Here is a 22,713-nt window from a genome sequence, read left to right on the forward strand (position 1 = left end):
ATTTTTGTAAAGAATCATTATGAGGTGCCATCCTTATTTCAGTTTTCATATATATAGCAAAGATGAATGAAACATCAACATACATGCTGCAAAGAAAATGTAAACCACTGCTGATGCAAGTTCTTGCAATATCAGTGCAAATTTTATTATTTACTTATTTCACATTTGTTAACTGGGTTGGTCCAGCTGAGCACAGGCCCATTTTCAGTGGAGACCCGAGGAGAAAAAACCCATCAAAATGTACAAATTATTCAATTATACAATTTCCCAGAATTAAGTAGTAATAACAGTTATACAATAATCACAAGGTTGAGTAGCAGAAAAACAGAGAAAGTAACAGGTATAACAAGACACACAGTAAAGTTGGTACACTATTTACAGTATATACACAGAGTACTTGTATCAAATAATACAGGAGAAAGATTATGTTAGGCAAAAGATTAGTGCGAATATACCGTCATCTGATATATATATATATGTTTTTTTTAAGTTAGAGGTGTTACTGCTTAAGGCATAAAGTACAAGAGGGTGATTCTAGGAAGTGAAGAGAGCGGTAGATCCAATTAAGGAGGGTCCTGATAGGGGCATATCATTGACTTTTTTGAAGTTGCTTGTGTTTAGGATGCTACATAAGGTGAAAGGTAGATTGTTGAAGAAATGAGACACAGATGATTTATATAAAATTTTGCTTATTGTTTTATTGGATTTGTATGTTTATAGTAGGAGTTTATCTGACTCCATTGTAGGTGTGGAGGGGTATAGTAAGTCACAATATTGGAAAGGGAGGGACGGGCAGTGGGTTTGTTGAGTAGAAAGTCAGTTAGTTGGAACTGTGAGAGTTTAAGATGGTTCATAGGTTCATAGGTTCATAGGTTCATACTAGGCTATCTGCCCGAGGGCATTTACAAGCCTAGCCCATCGTTTTGTGGCTTAGGCCACCCCTTTAGTATGGGGAACTATACCCATTATTTTTCTGTGCCTCTGTCGAGCAGTGACACTGAGGTAATCCCTGGGGTATATCTGCGATCTCCCATCCATTGGTCAAGATTTCTCTTGAACAAGGCCAGCGAGGTGCTCTGCCTCACATGTACCGGGATTTTGTTCCACAGCATAGGAGTCTTTGGGTGATGAATCTATCCCTCCAGCACGTCCTATTAATAGCCGTGTCAAGGTTTAAGTCTCCGCCCTTGTGGCTCTGATGGATCTAGATTTTTGAGGTGAAGCATATTCATCAAATCTGGGTTTGACATGGCCTTGTATGTTAGGCAAAGGTCACCTCTGAGCAAGCGGTAAGCGACTGAATAGAGCTGGAGTTCTTTCAGTCGGGCAGCATAGGACAGATTTTTGAGACCCTTTATCCTTTTGGTGAAGAACTTTTGTGGCCTCTCCAGCTGCTGCAAGTGTCGGGTCAGATACATTCCGAATGGGGCATTGTACTCAATCATTGGTCTGATGAGTGATGAGTAAAGGGAGACTATGACCTCCCTTGATCTAGATGAGAATCCCTTCATGATAAGGTGGGCAATGTAGAAGGTCTTCCTAACTACTTTAGCTACATGGGTATTGAATGACAGACTACTATCAACCTGGGTCCCCAGGTCCCTGATAACTTCTTCTGTGCTCAGTGGATTGCCACCTATTTGGTAGCTAGGGGTAACCTTGTTTTTCCCGAAGGGTATGACTATGCATTTTTTGGCATTTAACTTTAGGCCGTGGCTCTGGCACCAGTTATCCGCTTCTGTGAGACCCTTCTGAAGGATATCTGTGTCAGATGTGTTTTCTACTATGGCCCAGTTTGCAGTCATCTGCAAACTTTGTCAGCCATAACCCTCCTGTGTTTGCTTGTACTGGAAAAGTAGATGCCAAACAAGAGTGGGCCCAGGACTGAGCCCTGTGGGACACCACTTGTGACAGGCTTTGAGTCTGACATGGCGCCAGCAGCTCTGACCCTGTGGGTTCTGTCACTCAGCCAGTTTGCAACCCATCTTGTGATGTATGGGTTGACATTTAAGCTGATGAGTTTTTCAATGATACCCGAATGGGGTATTGTATCGAAGGCCTTAGCCAGATCGAGGTAGGCTGTATGGACTGCCTTTCCTCATCAATGGCTTTGGTGACTGTTTCAAAAAGTCAACCAAGTTTAAAAGGCATGATCTGCCTTTGACAAAGCCAAACTGGGTTGGATCCAAAGTCTGCAAATTCCCTATGTCTTTATTTATGAGGTCCATTATGATCCTCTCCATGGCTTTGCAGATAAGGCTTGTCAAGCTAATGGGCGGTAATTTCCAGGGTCGGTGGAGGCACCGCCTTTGTGAAGTGGTACCACAGTTGCAGTGCGCCACTCCTGGAGTGCGTATCCAGAGGTAAGACTTTGATTAAACAGCTGTCCTAGCTGTGGGTTTAATTCCTCATTGAGTTCATGGAGCACACAGCCGGGGACACCATCAGGTCCCATGGATGCTGTGTTTTTGCTTTGGAGAGAGCAGTTCTCACTTGGGCGCTGGAGATGTTTGGGGGCTGCAATCGTTTGGTATAGATATCTCTCCTTTTGGGGGAGGGGAGAAGTTTGCACTGAACCTGTCAGCCAGTATGTTGGCAATGTCTGTAGGATCAGTAATCTTCACATCATTTTGAACTAGCTCTGAGCATATCTGGGAGTTTCCTCCCAGGTTTCTAACATAGCTAAAGAAGGCCTTATGATTGTCTTTTGAGTCTTTAGCTATTTTTCTCGAAATTTGCTTTGGATGATTTTATGAGAGCTCTTAGTTTTTACTTATAGTGATCAAGGGTGTCTTACCTTTTAAGGATTTTGCTCTATCTTGTAGTAGCTTCCTCCTTTGTTGTAGAGTTTGTTTATGGCTGGGGTCCACCAGACTGGATGCTTGCCTTTGGTACAAAGAGTCTTTGTTTTGCTTGGGATTGCCTTATCCATGCAGTCCTGCAGGTGCTGGTAGAAGGCATTTGTAAGTGATTCAGCGGCTTGAGTACTGTTTTCCGCCGGCTCGGGGGCTTAAAGGAGACCACACTAGTCTTTAGAAGTGTGAAGTCGGCTTTTGAGAAGTTCTTTACTGTGGTCTTTTTTATTTCAGGTGGGGTGGGATGAGGACCTCCAGCGAGATTAGTTTGTGGTCTGATCTCACCAGTGAGGGGTACACCTCCGGTGTTGAACATTGTGCTCCCATGTTCGTGATGATGAGATCAAGTATGTTATCTCCTCTTGTGGGGATGGTGACTAGTTGTTCCATGGCATTTGAGTTTATGAATTCCAGGAACTTTTGGGCTAGGGTGTTTGGGCTTGAGTAGTGTTCCCAGTCTATATTAGGGTAATTGAAGTCACCTAGTATGATGGTGTTTGGTGATACATTTATCCCTCTAGTGTTTTCAGGAAGGCCATGTGAGGTTCCTGAGTTTGTGAGGGTGGCCTGTAACATGCTACAATTTGCAGAGCAGTCTTGCCTATGGTTAATTGCACCTGGATGGTCTCCGATGCATCGTGCGTTGCCACCAGTCTTGAGGTGTGGGTGTCCTTGATGAATATGGATACCCCCTCCTTTCTTGGTATTGTCCAGATTTTGGGGCCGGAACGCATGATATGAGGTAAAACCTGATAGCCCCGGGGTGCTCTCAGGAGCCTTGAACCAGGTTTCTGTCACAGCACAGACATCGATGTTCTCCATACTGAGAAGGGCCTCGAGTGCGTGCATTTTGAGATTTAGACTTCTGGCATTGAGCAGCATTACCCTTAGTTTTTTTCCTTTTTTGTGTTCTAGGGTGGTAGGTTTAGAATTTGAGCCTTGCCTAAAAAAGGCACTATGGGGGTGGCAAGAGCCTTTTGGCTATGGTGGGGAAGTTCTATCCAATGAAGGTGTTTTTAGAGCAATAGCATGGTGAGAGGAATTAGGTAGATTAGCTGCAAATATAGGAACTTTGTTGTAATACTCACATACACAAACATTACAGACTGTAATAACACATGATGGACATTAAAAAAACAATACATTTCAAGAACACAGATGAAAACCTAAACAGATGAAGAAGCTTAAGTATCTGCTATTTGCTCAGCTCATGTGGTCTCATTCTTCTCTGTTAACCATCATTGATTATTTGTTTTGGTAGGAACAAGTCTTATTTTAGTAGTCCAAAATGCTGCCTTTTCAAAATTATATTAGTATTTTATCTGAAAATTTGTTACATAAAAGAAATGCTAGCTTGATGTAAATATAAATGTATCAATTGTATGAATTATACTTTACAGAAATGTTCTAAAAAACTGGTAAAACATAAAAATAAAAATATGTAGGTTATGCCGGCTATGTAATGAGAAATTTAAATCTGAACCAGTATGATCAGTTAATACAAAAAAAGAAAAACATTTTTTCACACAGCAACTCACCATATAATTGACAAATCTAAAGAAAAATGATGCACTTATATTTTCTCTCTTTCTGTCTCTCTGTCTTGTTACAGGATTTTGGAGAAGATGATTCATTGTACTTCACGAAGGTAACAACTATTCATATGGGCAACTATACCTGCCATGCATATGGCTATGAAGAATTATACCAGACCCACATTCTTCAGGTGAATGGTTAGTAAATGGCATATGTATCAATGCATACCCTTTATTTTACATATATTGTTTTGTAACACATTGCCCAGTCAGAATAAATGGAGACTTCTCCATTACATTTTTGTATTGTCTTGGAAAAAAAGTGCTATGTTTTCTCATAGTAGAGGTCCATTTGTTTCACAAAAATATAACTGTTAGCAGAATCATGACAAAAATCTAAAATATAGATAGATGTTTATATTTTACATTTTGTTATGATTCTGCTAATAGTAGTGTGTGTGTATATATATATATTTATATATTTATTTTATTTTATTTATTTTACATTTGTTGACTGGGATAGTCCGACTGGATCAATGTCCATTTACAGCGGAGGCCCGGGGAGATAAGCTGCAAACATACACAAGTACCAATACAAATAAAAAAATAATAAAAATAAAATAAAAATGCAGATAAAAAAATGCATTCAGACTAAATAGTACAAATTTACGTGTAGGTTATTTCCAAAGGTACATAGTTAAGCATTGAATAGACAAGTTTACAGGATAGAAATTACCCTGGTTGTAGTCAGGAGAATATTAACAATAGCTACTAGATAAGTAAATTACATTCAAGTTGTTGGCTTAGCCAGGCTTGTCATAGTGGCATATCCAATTTAATGCCAGATGTTGTTTAATTTTGGCTTTAATTTGGCATAGGGAGGAGAGCATGGTCATGCCAGCTGGAAGTATCTTCTGGAATCTACCTACGGAGTTTGCAAATACGGCCATGCCAGCTGCATTGTTCATTTTAATTGTCTGGATTTGTAACTTAGTACAGGAGCAGGGCAGTCTTGTGTTGTTATGGGGGAGGATAGTATTTCTAAGGGCTGGTGTATTATCTGGGTTGTAGAGGATTTTGTTAGCGAATATCAGCAGATTATACTGGATTAGATTAGGAAATTCCAGCCATCCAAGCTGGTTAAGGTTGATGCAGTGATGAGTTCTAAAAGGCAGGCCTGCTGCAAACCTGGCAATGTGATTATAACAGGTTGTTAGTCTAGTAAGTTCAGTTTTATTTATATTGACGGGAAGGGGGGAGGCATATAGGAGTGTTGAAAGTAGGTGGGAGTGAGCAATGGCTATTTTAGCTGGAGGGGTGAGGAAGGCTTTGATTCTATAGGGTGACCCAAGTTTTTTATTGATGTTCTTGATTGTTTGATTTACATGGTGGTCAAATTTTAAGTTATTGTCTATGACACCCAGTAATTTTGTATTGGGGTCACATTCAAACAAGTGGTAGTCTAAGGTAAGTAATTGTGTTAAATAAAATATGTTTACTTATTTCTGTATTATTTCTGTATTTATTATTTTTTAAATAAAACATAAGTTTAAAGTGAAACTATATTCTTAACCTGATTTTTAGTTGAAATGGTGCATAGGTTTTAAATTGTATAGTGGGGGAGAGCCTGGGGGAAATACTATGTGCAGAAATTAATTTGGGTTAAGTATTAGTATTCTAGAATGCTAGGGCAGTTCCTTGTGTTTAGTTGTTTTGAATTTAGCCAGAAAGCTATGGGGTACAAACTAGAGGTGCCTTTAGACCCGGGGTGCAAAAATACAGTTTGCATAATTTAAATACAGTTTTCAGGTCTTAACCTTAAGCAAGGTGGATCAATCCCCAGGTAGGTGGTCTGTGGGCACAGAGTTCAGGATTTCTTCTTTCTGGTTGAAGATTCTTTATTTATTATTTAGAGGGGAATCTTCCTCGAAATAAGCATACATTCAGAGTGAGACACATTCAGGCATAAGGTTATGGCCACCAGACAAGCAGGCTTGTTAACATGCACTCTGCTTTGAGAAAAACGGCTAACAGTAGCTCAGCGGTGCTATAAGTAGTAGTTTAGCTTCTTTATACAACATAACATTAATGCAGATAATATCAGTCTAAGTTACAGTTGGATCTTACTATAGGTCCAGAAATAGCTGTAAAATAGTTAAAAATACTAGACAGTACTTATTCTACATACGATGTATAACAACAGGTGATGACCCCACATACAGCAGCTTATATTCGTAGTGGAATTTACCAGCATGATTTAAATGGAGTCGCGCTTTCTGCTGAAAAACAAACTATCTAAACAGCTGTGAAATGCCTCTTTTTAGTCTACAACAAACTGTTTTACATATTAGCAACAACTATTGATCCAGTATCCTTGAGGAGTAAACATCCTGGCAAACAGACTGAAAACAGTTGACCAATTCAGATAGAAGGCAAAAGAAACAAAGTGAAACAGAGTACAACATCGGCATTTCAAGCACACGTGCTACACATTCCTAGTGAAGTTCAACACAGAGACACATAAATCCCTTAAATTTAACGGCTCAAGTTACAAATAAATACCGTTACATACAGTAAAACCAGCTGTGCAACATTCACAATTTTAGTTTCTAAGAAGACCAGATACTGAGACACAGATAGCTTAAACAGCTATAGTAATTAACATACCAGATGGGGAAAAAAGGATGCCGACTGGGTCTGAAAGCACCGGAAGTTTGGAATTGCCGGTTTCTTTAGGGCTATTAGTAACTTATATATATGTATATATATATATATATATATATATATATATATATATATATATATATAAATAAACTGTAGGTCAAAGTGCACTTTCTTCAATACAACAGATGCAATAACATGCACATTGAATAGAGATGTCATGAAGTTTGTTGTTTTTAGCAAGATTGCACTATGCTGTGGTAAGGTGGTTTGACCATTTCCTTCATAGTATACAATCTTGGAGTTAGTATATATACGTTTCTGGCAGCATGGGGATGCACAGGGCTTGGCCACCTGCAAAAAATGGTTAACAAGGACAGTTAGTAAGGTTCTGAGTGGTGCCAAAGTCTGCTCTTCAAAATTTTCCCTTAGATCTACTAGTTCTTTCCTCTCCTGCACTTTTGCTAGCTTATTAGTCTACTTTACCAGACTTCTTGTAACAATTATTGTAGTACACTAAAGTGCTACCAGCACTAAACGTTCTACAAGGAAACAGCTCCAGTACTTATTATTAATGCCCACCCCTCCAGTCATGTATAAAGGTCAATTCCCTGTTCTTCCTCCTATTAACCTGGTGAACGTGGGCATCCTGAGGCAATGTAGCAACTGCCTCATGTACACTGACAATCCTCTCAACTCAGACTTGTGAGCGATGCACTTATATAGCCAAACTGGAAGCCATGCACTCTCCAGCCAAGACCAGAATAGCTGGTCAGGAGGAGAAGGTCAACACTTGCACCACACCACATGGAACACATAGCCCTCCAGAACGCACATTAGCACTGCCTTCACATAAAAACCCAAACCGCACGCCCACCTTTGCGGAGGCTGTCAATAAAAATGTATCCAAACAGCAGAGACCTCCAAGGCCAAAACCCACTCGAGCATCACAACGCAATACTAATCACGGCACATATAACTCTCCAAAATAGTGTGCCACTCAACTAAAGCCCCTAAGGCAAAACAGCATGGCCAACACACTAGTCATAGGTGAATCGATAGTGAGTCACACTGATGTCCCACTCACAAGGTTGAATAAAGAGAAAGTAACAGTCAGCTGCCTGTCAGGCACCAGCATCTACCACATTATGCATGCAGTCAGGTCCCTCAAGAACAGGTACAGATATGACTCTGTCAATGTACATGTGGGTGTGAATGCCCTGAGATGTACCTCCCTGGACTACAGGAAAAGAGTCATGGAGGAGCTCTTGGATTATGTATCCCAGGCGGGTATGACCCAAGCCCTTAGCAGCATCCTACCATCACCCAGAATGATACCACAGTACAAGCAGAAAATGATTGATTTCAAAAATTTTCAAAGTTTCTGGTGTCATTCTAAGGGGATCCATGATCTGTCTGCCTGGGATGACATGACTGACAGACCTCAATGCTTTGCCAGAGATGGCCTGCATCTGTCACCCCTGGGCTTCTGGATACTGGCCAAGGCTCTTGCCACCCCTATAATGCCCTTTTTAGGCGGTGTTCCAAAGACAAAATTAACACCATAACAGCTACAAACAAATGCAATCTGAGGGTCATGCTGCTCAACGCTAAAAGTCTAAATCTCAACATGCACTTGCTCGAAGCACTCCTTAAAATGGAGAACATTGACATCTGTGCCATAACAGAGACCTGGTTCAAGGCATGAGAAAGCACCCCTGCACTACCAGGCTATAACTCATTCTACACCTTTCGGCCCCAGAACTTGGACTGAAGGTCCAAAGGTGGTGGTGTTTCCATATTCATAAAGGATGTGCACACTTGCAGACTGGTAGCCCAATATAATACATCTGAGTTACTTCTGGTGCAGCTAACATTGGGTAAGACAGCAATTTAGGTCATAGCCTGCTATAGATCCCCAACCATGTCCCAAGACTCACACTCCATGTTCTTAAGCACCCTGGAGAATATTAGGGTCCAACCTAACACTTTCATACTGGGCGACTTCAACTACCCCCTCCATTAATTGGGAAAACTACTCATGTACCAATGCACTTGCCAACATTTCCTGAAATTCATTAATTCCAATGCCCTGGACCAGCTTGTTCTTACTCCCACTAGAGGTAGCAACATCCTTGACCTGGTCATTACTAACATGGGTGACTATTGCTCTACACCAATAATCAGCTCCTCCCGGGTTAGATCTGACCACAAACTAATCACCTTGGAAATCCATATCCCTCTCACCCACACTCCCTGCAAAGGTAACCGCCATGAAAAACTTCTCCAAAGCTAACTTTGGGCTCCAAAAAAACAGAGGTGGCTAACTTCTGCAAATGGAGATCAGTTGCATAACCACCAAAGCATGCACAAATGCACTGTATGAACACATACACAAATGCATGGAACTGACCATACCAAATAGAACCAAGACACTCTCCTCCAAAAGGAAGCCAATCTGGTTGTTTCCTGCCATAAACAAACTCTACAACAAAAGGAGGAAACTGATGAGGAATAAGGTGAAGTCCCAAAACTGGAAAAACTCGAAACAAAAAGTCGAGATCCCTCATCAAATCCTCTAAAGCTAGCTATGAAAACAGAATTGCAGTAGATAGTAAAGACAACCAGAAGGCCTTCTATAGTTATACAAAGAATCTCCATGACAATACCCAGATTTGTTTTGAGCTACTGTGCAATGGTACCTCCTATACCAAGCCAACAGATATTGCCAATATACTGGCTGAAAGATTCAGTGCCATCTTTAACCCCCCCCACCAAGGGACCAGTCACAATACCAGTAGATTGCCAGGTACCCAGTATTACTGCTGCACAGGTTAAAACAGCACTGTCCAAAGCCAAGAGAACAGCTTGTATGGGACCTGACAATATCCCTGGCTGTGTTCTCCATGAACTACAGAGTGAACTGGCACCTCACCTCAGGCTTTGTCCCTACTGAATGGTGCACTGCTACAGTCATCCCTTTCCACAAAGGTGGAGTGACTACAGAAACTGGGAACTATCACCCCATTAGCCTGACAAGTCTGATATGCAAAGCCATGGAATGCATCATCATGGACCTAATAAACAAGGATATAGGGAATCTCCAAACTCTGGATCCCACACAGTTTGGTTTTGTGTAGGGTAGATCATGGCTGCTCAATTTGGTCAACTTCTTTGAGTCAGCCGCCAGCGCTATGGATGAAGGCAAGGTGGTTCATACAGCCTACCTTGATCTGACCAAGGCCTTTAATACCATTCCCCACTCAGGAATCATAGAAAAACTCACTAAGCTAGGCATCAGCCCCTATAATCACTAGGTGGGTTGCAAACTGGCTCACAGGCAGAATCCACAGTGTGAAAGTAGCTGACTCCAAGTTATACTGCTGACCAGTCAAGAGTGGAGTCCCACAGGGTTCTGTCCTGGGTCCTCTCCTGTTTGGTATCTACTTCTCTGAAGTCCAGGCCAACACAAAGGGACTCTGGCTGACAAAGTTTGCAGACGATTCCAAGTTGGGAGCTATTATTAACTTTTCAAGTGATGTTGATATCCTACAGAAAGGCCTCACTGAGACCAATGACTGTTGTCAGAACCATGGCCTTAAGCTCAATGCCAAAAAATGTGTTGTCATCCCCTGTGGGAAAAACCCAGTTCCCATGAATTACCACATCAATGGTAGTCCAATGAACACAGAATGCGTTATAAGAGATCTGGGAACACAGGTTGACAGCAACCATTCTTTCGACCACCACATTCCCATTGTGGTGAGAAACTGTTTCTATGTGGCACATCTCATTACTAAGGGTTTTGCATCCAGGAAGAAAGAGGTCATTGTCTCCCTCTACTCTTCCCTCATTAGGCCAAACATTGAGTACAATGCCCCATTTGGCATGTACCTCACTAAACACCTGCAACAACAGGAGAGGCCGTAAAAATACCTCTCAAAGAGGATCCTAGGCCTTAAACATTTGTCCTGTATGGACAGACTAAAAAACTCCAGCTATTCTCTGTCTCATATCTCCTACTTAGAGGTGATCTCTTCTTGACTTACAAAGCCATGTCTGACCCAGCTCTGTTAGAAATGCTACATCTAAAGAAATCCCGATCGCTCCACACCACATGCTCCAAGGAGCTCAACCTCATTACCACAATCAACAGAATATGCTGGAGGACAAGTTTATAACCCAGAGACTGCCCATGCTATGGAATAGACTTCCCATACATGTCAGGCAGAGCACCTCACTGGCCCTTTTCAAGAGAAATCTTGATGAGTGGATGGGAAATAGAAAATTCACCCCAGAGATCACTCCAATGGGTTTACTCCACAGAGGCACTGGGAACTAAGGTCTGGTGGCACGATGCCAGGGTAATCCTATGAGTTAGGCTTGTAAAGACTCCAGGGCCATTAGCCTAGTACACACCTATGAACCTATGTACCTATGAACAATAGATTTTAATGAATTTTCAATAACTATGTCTTTCGAATTATTTTACTTTGAAAGAAAAGTTTGAGTTCTTTGAGTTTTGATGGGTGTAAAAATATATATATATGGGATTCAGTAATTTAGTCTATCTATTTAGTCAACACAATTTGGTAAATTAAACAGATGGTTGAAAGATGGATGAGATAGCTACATTAAGGGGTTAGGGAATATGCCCTCTTCTCAGCATTGTCCATTGTCAGAGTTAGAATATAACATTAGCAGGGTGTGTGGAAAGTACATAGAATTGCAAAAAAAAGTACATATGTTTTAGTGTTTTTATTTGTATGCTCTGTGGTTATCCTGCAGTGCATGCATAGTGATGTGTCACTGTTGTTGTCAGGCTTTTCTTGTAGACATTAGTGATGACAATATTTAAGTATTTCAGTCATGTTATGTATACCTGTACACATACATATCTATGCATGTATATACACACACACACACACACACACACACACACAAACATATGTAGATATATATGCATATCTCTATCTCTCTCCATATATATATATATATATATATATATATATATATATATATATATATATATATATATATATATATATACACTCACTCATTTTCATCAGATAACCCATGCATCAATAATAGTGGCCACAACAAAGCAAATGTCAACACACTAACATGCATGAGAAAATACCTTGGCATATGCAATCTTTCAAAATTAAAAAAAAAAGACATATACTATTTTGCCCAAATGTCAAACAGCTGAAGATCAAGCCAGTATTGTAAATGGCCATGACATACTTTATCTGAGATTCCAGAACCATGAGGATCAGGGAAGTGGCCCTTTCTCCACTGTGGTGCAATCTTGGAGTAGATATATCTAATCATTCAAAGGTATGATGGATAAAACAGAAGTTTCCCTCTGCAATTTATTTTTTTAATCAAGTCACCATCATTGTTAATGTCTTCATCTTTAGCTGCTTGACATTGTGACCAGGGACCCATATACATATAGGTGTATATGGGTGTGTGTGTGTGTGTGTGTGTGTGTGTGTGTGTGTGTGTGTGTGTGTGTGTGTGTGTGTGTGTGTGTGTGTGAATGTGTGTGTCTGTATTTATAGAGAGAGAGAAAGAAAGAGAGACAGAGTGAGAGAGATTTATGTATGCATGTATTATTTGTATATGAACTATAGTGTACGTTCGTAATGATTTTCTATAACAGCATATTCATTTCAATTTTATTCACAGCTAATTTATTGGCAACACAGTTTTTCATTATATATATATTACCATTCTGACACTTTCAGGTAGGAAGTACACATTTTCACTACTATTGTATGAATTCATGAATATAATTAATTTAATAGAAAAAATGTTTCTTTTTTATTTTAAAACTTTTTTATTTTTGGTGAGACAGAAATTAAGAAAATGTGGGAATTCAAGAGTGGTGGAAGTAAAGCAGCAATCTAAAGCAATAGGAATTCAATAGAAATCATTACAATTCCTGAGCATGACAAATTGACTTGGGAACTTGGTAGATTTTTATTATGTACCTGATAAAGCTGCATTTTATGTTCTTGATATTCATTTGATGAAAGTGTTCTCTCCCACCTTTTTACTTTCATATCTGAAAACTTGCCTCAAATAAGATGGAATAAAACCGTGCTTTTAAATAATACAGTTTGGTAATATTCTTACATTAGATAAGTATCCATTGATGTCTAAAGGGAAGTGTATCATTCTTTGCATATGTGTCACTAGTTTAGACAAAATTTCTTTATGACAGCAAAATGCATGTTTGCTGAAGAAATTCTTCTGTGATATATACATTTTGATGTGGATGGCAAGGCAGAATGATTTGTTTATATATATATATATATATATATATATATATATATATATAAATATATTTGTATATTAGAAAAAAATGAAATCAATTAGAAAAAAATGAAATCAAATTTTGCATGTGAAAATCTTTGGAAATAAAACTGACTATCTGATTTTTTTTCAGTTCCTCCTGTTATTAGGGTGTATCCAGAGACACAGGCACAGGAACCAGGAGTATCTGCTAGCCTGAAGTGCCATGCGGATGGAATTCCAACTCCAAATATTTTTTGGTTGAAGAATGGAATTGATGTCATGCCAAAACTGCCCAGTCAGTTATTACTTTTAGGTAATTATTATAGCAATATGAGAAACATTAGTTTGCAAGCACTGAGTGACTAAATGTACGCCTATTTATTTATGTATTTAATTATCCTTTGTTGACTGGGCTAGTCCCACTAAGCTAGTGGACTGTTTTTGGGGAGACCCAAGCTGGTATTTCTGCTACTATGGGAAATTTGTCCAGGTTATCATGGAACTTTGCCATACTCTTTTCAATAGGTGCTACATGTATGGGGAATGATTTCTCGACTTGCCAACTAAATCTGACAACAAACATCTATGTCTCAAAGTGTATAAAAATATTTTTATATCATTACAACAATAATGGGCTATGACTGCTCTTTACAACAAGTATGACTAAGAAAACATTGACTAGTAGAATAACACAGCCTCCCCCATCTAGTCCATCCAGCATCTATGCTGCTAATCAAACTCAAGTCATTCAGGGCTCACTCAGAGTTTTATCTCCCTGCAGTGATGCAGCGGTAGCATTGTCACCTCACAGCAAGAGGCTCTCCCATTCGATCTTCAGCTGGAGCGCCTTCTATGTGGAGTCTGCATATCCTCCCCGCGGTCGAGTGGCATTCGAAAGACATGCGTGAATGGGCATGCCTTCGTTGAAGGTTGAGTGACAGGCTGGCACCTTGGCACCATAAGAGTTTACTGCCAATCATTAGCGGTCGGGAGTTCCGCTGTGGCGACCCCTAACTGGGAAAAGCCGAAAGAAGAACAACTATGGGACCTGAGATGTTATGTTAGTGTCTTCAGTCACTAACACAAATTAGAGCTTTCCTTCACCAAGTGTATCTTTTGTAATGCTAAGAATGTACAGAATTTAAATTAGTAACGCATGGCTTTGAGCTGTTTAAGTCAAAAAACAACTTCTGTCCACTTGTGCTCATGCTGTTACTTTTTTTTCTCTCTTCAAGTTCTGGAATAAAGACGTGATTAGCAAATACATAATTAGTGATGTGACTGGCTGATTAGTAGTCACCTGTTACATATGCATTCGATGATATAAATGTAGGTTACTGGGATTGTGTCACACTTACCAAGTATTCCATAGTTGTATAAATAAGAACATGCAGTTCTTCCCTGGAACATTGTGATACTGCCCATGCCAAAAAAAAACAAAAAGCTGATATGCTCTATTGATTTTGTCATGCAAAGAGATTCTGCTAGAGCTACACTTAACGCTTTGTTTTGCCTGTGCCATTTTGTACTGTAATGTATAGTCAATTGTAAACTGACTTTCTATATTGTTCCAGCTTTCACATTCCATTTCCCCTAGAGATTTCCTAAAAATATATTAGTTATTCTCATTTCTACTTGCTTGACCTGCTTGACCTATTCAGCTGACCTTCATAAAGATTTATTTTGTTTTTCGACATTCACTTTGACTTCTATGCTCAATAGCAATGCACACTTCAACCACCCATGCATCCTAAACATTTCTCTTCCAGCTGTAATATTATTGCTTTAGAGCTTATGATCACAGCAGTCTTTGTCCTTACAGGAGCAAGGTTCTCACAGAGCATTTCCAGCTTATGAGCACATAATAAGAGATGGTGTTGAGCTCCTTGTTTTGTTGTTACTTTTTCCTTTGCCTGGAGGATATAATTGCATTGCTTCCCTCGAGTACCAGCATTTCTTATATACATCTCACTCTCTATCTATCTATCTATCTATCTATCTATCTATCTATCTATCTATCTATCTGTTTGTAAGTTGTGTTTTTGTCAAAAGTGAGTCCAGGTTTGAGATGCGCTTTTCTCTACATTACGGATTCTCATTTACCAATCTCCATCTGTTTCAGAAGTGCCCACAGAAGTTCTGCAAATCTGCTTACCAGGATTTTTTCAGCTAGCCATAATCTCACAGTGTCTGAAATAGCAAACATCCTTTTTCTTTGTTAGTAGATTATTAAGTTATTACACGTCTTTGTGAGCTAATAAAAAAGTTTTAGAGGAACTTTGTCAAGAATAGATTTGCTGCTTATGAGTCCATCCCATGTGTTTGAAGGCCTAGGTCTTCCTCAGAGTTTCTTTCATTTTGTAAAAGTCATGGTTTTACACATCCTATTGCTTGGGTTAAAAACACACTATTCCTTTCTGTATCATAGGATTTCACTTGTGATATGTGAACTGTATCAGCTCAGACATAGTATGGGTCTCTGTCCTTTGGGATACCACAGTTTCTTAAAACTGACGTATGTAAGTCATGCCATATGTTCCACAGGTCAGGGCAATTATTAAGTAGATTGATTTGTGCACCACACCTTTTCTATATTGTTGCTGGTTTTCTGCAAGGAGTTCTTTTGTTTACATGCTTCTTTTCACATTTGCAGATATGTCCCTCATCTGGACCTGTGTTTGATGATGATTTTAAAGTGCATAAATAATATAGCCACAGACCCTTCTAGGGACATTGCTATGTTATTAAGGTCTGTTATTGTTATGGTCCACTTATAGTCCATATAGCTGAATGCATTTCCACCAAAACATATTATTGGCCACCTTTCATTTGTTCTAATATTGCTTCACAATTTTTTCTTTGTACCAGTTGCAAGTGTTAGCATCTATTTATCCATTTCAGAATTGATGTTGAGAGCAGGTGCTCTCACATCCATGCACATTTTCATAGACACAACTGGAAGTCTCCCTGATCACTATATAAACTGTTGCAGTGCATGCAGTCTTTTTACAGGCTCTTGCAAATTGGAATCATCCTCAGTGGATCATGCTAGTAATGTGTGAACATGATGTAGGTGGCTGACCAAAATGATTAACAGTTATTGGTTTAATGTATTAGCTTAGATTATATTAATAAGTAAACTAATAAGTAAACTAATAATTATAAATGTGTATTAGTTTGCATGTGGTCTTCTTTCCATATGTTTCTGATTTCACGACACAAACTATAAAATAACCCAAAATACTGCTACAGTTCTGGGAAGCAATGACATTCAGCAGATAAGCTAGTCAGTTTTTTGATACAGTCTGAAGAAGTTCACATATGGTTTAAGTGAACAAAAGCACTTCTTTATTTTTATTGAAATAAAGTTTATTGAAGGAATGACTAGCTTTTCCGCTGAATGTCATTGCTTTCCAGACCTGTAGCAGTATTTTGGATTGTTTTGTTCTTTTCATATGTGGTTAAGTTTCAGGGAGGTAGCACTGGAGGGGTGCAAATAAAAAGAGGTATAGTTAGTATGATATTGGTATGCCCTTTATACAATAATACTCAGAAATACTAGGTAATATGCATCACTGTACCTTCAGAATGAAAAAAGATGTGTACTGTTCCACATGATTTCACTGTTTGCTCCTCAAAAGAACATGCCATCTCATTTGTTCTCTTTATAAAAATAACAATATGCAACATAAGTAGTCCTTATCTAATGAACCTTCCATGTTTGAGGGGTAGTCTATTACTCTTTATATGTGTGCCATCTCATTTGTTCTCTTTATAAAAATAACAATATGCAACATAAGTAGTCCTTATCTAATGAACCTTCCATGTTTGAGGGGTAGTCTATTACTCTTTATATGTGTCCTTTTATAGATTCCTCCAAATGTACATGTGCAATGCATCCCCTGGGGCAGTCATGATTTTTTTGATAAGTTATACACACATATAACCATTTTATGGCTTGTATAAAGAGTGGAAAGGAATTGCAGAAAACAGTATATAGTGTCAAAAGTGCAGAGAAGGAGAAAGTGTTACACAAAAGAGTGGCATCAGTCTTCTGCTGCCCTGCCATGTATGTTCACTGCTGTCCTGTATAGTCATGAGAAGTGGGACGTGTATGTCCATATTTATGCATTACAAATCCAAGTCCATACATTGTGTTTATTTAGGTTAGAAACATTACTACTCATTAGTAGGGTCATGGGATTATATGGGTTAATTTTCTTTACCATTAGTGTCTTATAGGTTCATAGGTAGATACTAGGCTATTGGCCCTAGGGCCTATATAAGCCTAGCCAAATGGTGCCCTGGCTTTAGCCACCCAAGAAAATTATTTTCCTGTGCCCCTGTCAAGCAGAGCCAGAGAAGTGATCCCCAAGGTGAATTTCCTATCTCCCATCCAATCATCAAGCTTTTTCTTGAAGAGTGCTAATGAGGAGCTTTGTTTGATATAGATAGGTAGTTGGTTCCAGAGTATGGGAATTCTCTGAGATAGGAATTTATCCTTCCAGCATGTTCTGTTTATTGTGGTGACAAGGTTTAGGTCCCTAGAGCATGTAGCTTGGAGGGATTGGGATTTCTTTACGTGGAGCATGTCCAACAGCTCTGGGTTTGACATAGCTTTGTATGTTAGGCAGAGATCGCCTCTGAGTAGGCGATATGCGACAGAGTAAAACTGGAGATTTTTGAGATGGTCTGCATAGGGCATCTTTTTGAGGCTGGTAATCCTTTTTGTGAGGTATTTCTGTGGCCTTTCCAGTTGTTGTAGATGTCTTGTGAGGTACATACCAAAAGGGACGTTGTACTCTATAATAGGTCTAATGAGTGATGAGTAGAGGGGAACAATGACTTCTCTTATAGCAGGTATTCAAGTAAAGTTACAAGATATACAAATCATGCATAATTCTTAAGGGTATCCAAAAGAAGTACTATTTATATGCATTACAACCTCTTCTTTTAAAAATGAATTTTACAATACTTAGGTACAAATTAATGTTTACATATGAATTAATACCAGGCTGTGCCAGAAAACTGTATAATATGGTCAGAGTACCATCCCAAACTAACTAAATAAATAAATGTTACCTATACTAAATCTTAGTATGTCACATGACAAAGAAAATTGGCTGACATTTTCAAAAGAACAACTTTTAACTAATCATTAATAACAGCTATATTACTTGGTATTTGCTACCCTTTGAAAAGCTATACCATGGTTTAAAGCCATGCCATTTTATTTGGGCTCTTGACAATTTTTTCTTATTTGGTTCGTCCGTTGTTTCATTTTTTTATATACAGTCGCATCTGGTTGTCACCTCAGCAGATAATATACACAGTCAGTCTCTAATGAGTTCTGATGAAAAAAATCTGGAAATATTTCTATTTCAGACTGAGCTTGACATGTCATATATTCATTAACTGTTAACAGTGTCATCATCTGGAATTCGTTTCTGATGTCTGACAACAAATTGATATAATTCATCATTGTTCTGGAATGAAGTCAGTGCTGCCTTATACAGAAGTTTGTTGTTTCCCTTTGTATAATTGGCCTCTTATTTTGGAAACATAAGATCTAGGAGCTGCATCTGTTTTCATTATGATAGTTTCTTGCAGCCTTCGCTGTTCTTATACTGGATTCTGCTATTTTGTCTTAATAGATCTTCTCTCTTTTTTGAACATCTTGCTAGGCTTCCTTTACATGTGGTATGACCACAAGGTGAAGCAACACTGAAAATATTTGCAACTTTGTTTCAAGCCTCTCCTCTTAGCAACTACAGAGAAGAAAGTCCAGCAGGATGCAACCTAGAGCTTTGATACTATAATAATGTTAAAATGACAAGTTTTGCTTTGCACAAGCAACACAAGTCCTCCTCATGTTCTTAGCATCCTGAATTGTTCTTCGCAGTTGCCCTACATTGTTCTGGATATCTCCAGCTGGTAGTAATGCGTTTAAACTTTCATTTTTGAGAAAATTTGTCTAATGGGAAGTTGCAAGTGGAGAATGTCACTTTGAGTAACAATGTCACACTCACATGTACTGTCTCTCATTTTAATCACTTTTGGATACTTTGAATAATAACCCACAGATAATTAAACAATGTGACTTTTAAAACTGAAATAAGTTTGTAACTGTGGCCTTTCTGAAATTCATGTTGTATCATCTCTTCGTTTGCTTTACTTCTCTGAAACAGATCATATACTTGAGAAATACGTTACCTTCATCTTGACCTGATGAGACATGCCTAGCCAATTAACAACATGTCATGTTCTATCCTTACAATTCAGAATTTTAAAATGTGTTTCATCAGTCTTTCCAGCATTAGCCTCAAAGCTCTCTCTCTCTTTCTCTCTGTCTCTCTCACTCTCCCATATAGGCGTAACAATAAACAACAAAACACCTAAATGTTGGCATACATAATGTCTCCACAAAATAAATAAATAACTAAATAAATAAATAAATAAACATTGACATTCCATGTTAAAAAAAGCAAGCTCCCCCCCTGTACCCCCATACCATTTGCTAAATATATATTGCAACTCAGAGATTGCATAATACTGGGAGAAGGAATATTCCTTAACCCTGGTAATATAGTAATATTGCATAACTGCTGGCCACCTGTTTTGTCAGTTAAAGTGTATTGGAAAAAACAGATGTTGACCTTAAACACACTCAGCCACAATAATGGCTCCCTTATATTCATGTATTTGTATATATTATAGAGAGACAGAATATATGTGTGTTGCATAGGAACTTTCTTCTTTTCACCTTGTCATCCTGTTATTAGCATGTCTTTCAGCAACTGAAATTCTGTATCAATCTCTGTAAACTTCAAAAATAATTTTAGTCTTTCTTGTAATACTGATAAGAATGAAACTTTAGGTAAGACTTCCATCTCTTACTTTCTTTTAAATACGATTTGCTCAATGCATTTTCAATGTGCATTTCTCTTTCTGGACTCCGTGCAATTTTCAAGGCATACTTTTGCATAGTTAGCATCATTCTTTGAAGGTATAATGATGTTCATGTGGTGTTTTTTCAGAAGAGAAACATTTTTCAATGTTTTAGTATCTGGTTGCATATGCTTTAGATGGGCTATAGAATAAGCTTTTCTGATTTTGGTAGATATATATTTACCAGTGTTTTAACTGCTCTCTACCAGTGTTCCCAAATCTTAAATAATGTTATAATTTTTTTAAATTTTCTTTTTAATGTAGTTTCTTCCCCAACCTGCAGGTCGTTAACACTCAGAAAACCTGCCTACCTATTCATTTCTCATGAATGATTGAGCACAAATCTAGGGAGTTTATTATCAAGGAAAAAAAAAACATGTTTGTTTTTTTTTTTTATTGAGCTAACTCCTCCCCTGGGAACTAATATGTGAGCTCATAGATTTAAGTGCATTCTACACCTTCTCTTCTGGACATTCATGCTCATGCGTATCCCTCCTTGAAGGCTACCAAGTGCATGCAGCATGGAAGAGCCAGCTATATATCCATAACCCTTATGCCATATGCCATGAGTCTCTGTCTTCCATAGGTTTCAACAGTACAGCAGGGTATACTGCCGCTCTTCAGCTTTTGTAGTCATATGTCCTTTTGCCAAGTCACCTAATGCTGGATACATTAACGTTAAAGATGAGTTTGTTGCTACTGTATCATATAATTACTTTTTGTAGAATGCATTGTTGAGTTTCAGCATATTTTATTGTAGTAACTACATTGCCAAGTTTCAATTATTGGTATTTCTGGTTATCCAGAACACACTACTTTCTAATTGGTGAATAGTCCAAAAAGACCTTGCCCCAGTACAGACATCACTGGCAATCTCCATCAGAAGACACATGAAAGCCTTACTTATTTTTACTTCTTGCTGCATACACATTTTTATATCTATTCTGCTATTAATATGTGCATGAATGAATATTTTGGCATTAGTCCATTGGAACTTGAGTTTTTAACTCTATTTGTAGCAACATTTATCAGAACTATATTTATGTAATCTATATCTCCTCTTGACTTTGTAGCACTTTTACATGTGTTTGTACTTAATGCAAAGTTTGATCAACATTTTTCAGAAGGTTCACTGGCTATCTCCAGTGGTGGTGATGGGGTCATTGTTTGCGAATAACATGTTACATTCATAATTGTTCCCTTTCAATGTGCTTGTGTAATTAAAAAACACTATTATTATTATTATTAGTAGTAGTAGTAGTATTGTTGTTGTTGTTGTTTGTTTATGTAACTTACAATGTGATACTTCTATATGTCATGTAACTTATTATGCGGAGTTTCTCTGCTTAACCAAAGTGAAAATTATATACTTTATGTAACTTGTTATGTGGAGCTTTTCTCCCCGGGCCTCCACTGAAAATGGGCTCTCAAGCCCAGCGGACCTCCCCAGTCACCAAACTGGAATAAAATAAATAAATAATAAATAAATAATGAAAAAGTATGTGTTCCCAGCATGGATGCCAGTGTTCACCTCTTGAGCTTTGATCTCAAGGTTGATATCTTGACATATGTGTCTCAAACACATGCTACTCTTATTACAATGGGTGACCCTATCATAATTCTTTATGTTATATCCAGTTGATATTGAGTAGGTTATCTAGTCAATGACTTACTAGTAAAAAGCACACTAAAATATTCTACTTTTAATGATGCACGACAAATTTAGTCTGCATTATTTAATTAGCTTCTGACTTATAATTATTCATTTTCAAATCTTGAAAAGCCACAGCCTTTCTCATCAGACCTTTTACATTGGAACTGGAGATTTGCAACTTGGATCTTAAACCAGGTTTTAGATTTAGTGCAGATATTAACATTTAGTTACCAAAACAACATTCAGCTTTAACATTTTAATCTTGTGCATTTTTCATTAATTTCATTGGAATTTGAAGAGATCTAAAACAGACACGTGCATGGATGAAAAAAATTCTTATTCAGTACTACACGGCAGGAAGAAAGGTGAAGGATGCTGACTGTAAGGCAATCTAGCTGTCTATACACTTCACTCAAGCCTTACAGAGACAGTATTCGCCATCTGTGAAACTGTGTCAACTAGTAACAGAATGGTAGCATTTTGTCTTACTCTGAAGGTGCCGTATAAGGTGATGGCAGAAGTTTGCTAAAGCAGATGCATTTCCTCATGTTCCTAGATTACTCCATAATCTCATAAAATCTTGTTGCATATGCTAGGGTGAGGGCATTCTTAGATTGCTCACTCTAACATGCACAATGACCATCTCATAGTTACTCAGTCCTTTTTAATCCTTTTGAAATGTCACTCACTTTGGATCTAGCAATTATGGCACTGTCACAAATTTATTGCCATGTCCAGTGAGGTATGCATTTGT

General features: G+C 38.3%; 1 protein-coding gene across 2 annotated transcripts in view; it reads left to right on the forward strand.

Annotated features, from left to right (window-relative positions):
• FSTL4 (follistatin like 4) overlaps nt 1-22,713 on the forward strand; it is a 3,154,652-nt gene that overhangs the window by 2,793,680 nt on the left and 338,259 nt on the right. For both annotated transcript variants that reach the window (XM_044069164.1, XM_044069165.1), the window contains exons 8-9: nt 4,468-4,588; nt 13,509-13,670. In XM_044069164.1, coding sequence (XP_043925099.1) covers nt 4,468-4,588; nt 13,509-13,670 — 283 coding nt within the window. The remainder of the gene's footprint in view (nt 1-4,467; nt 4,589-13,508; nt 13,671-22,713) is intronic.

The sequence above is a fragment of the Protopterus annectens genome, chromosome 4.part0 (genome assembly GCF_019279795.1).
Source record: "Protopterus annectens isolate FY-2018-M chromosome 4.part0, PAN1.0, whole genome shotgun sequence".
Taxonomy (NCBI): Eukaryota; Metazoa; Chordata; order Ceratodontiformes; family Protopteridae; genus Protopterus; species Protopterus annectens.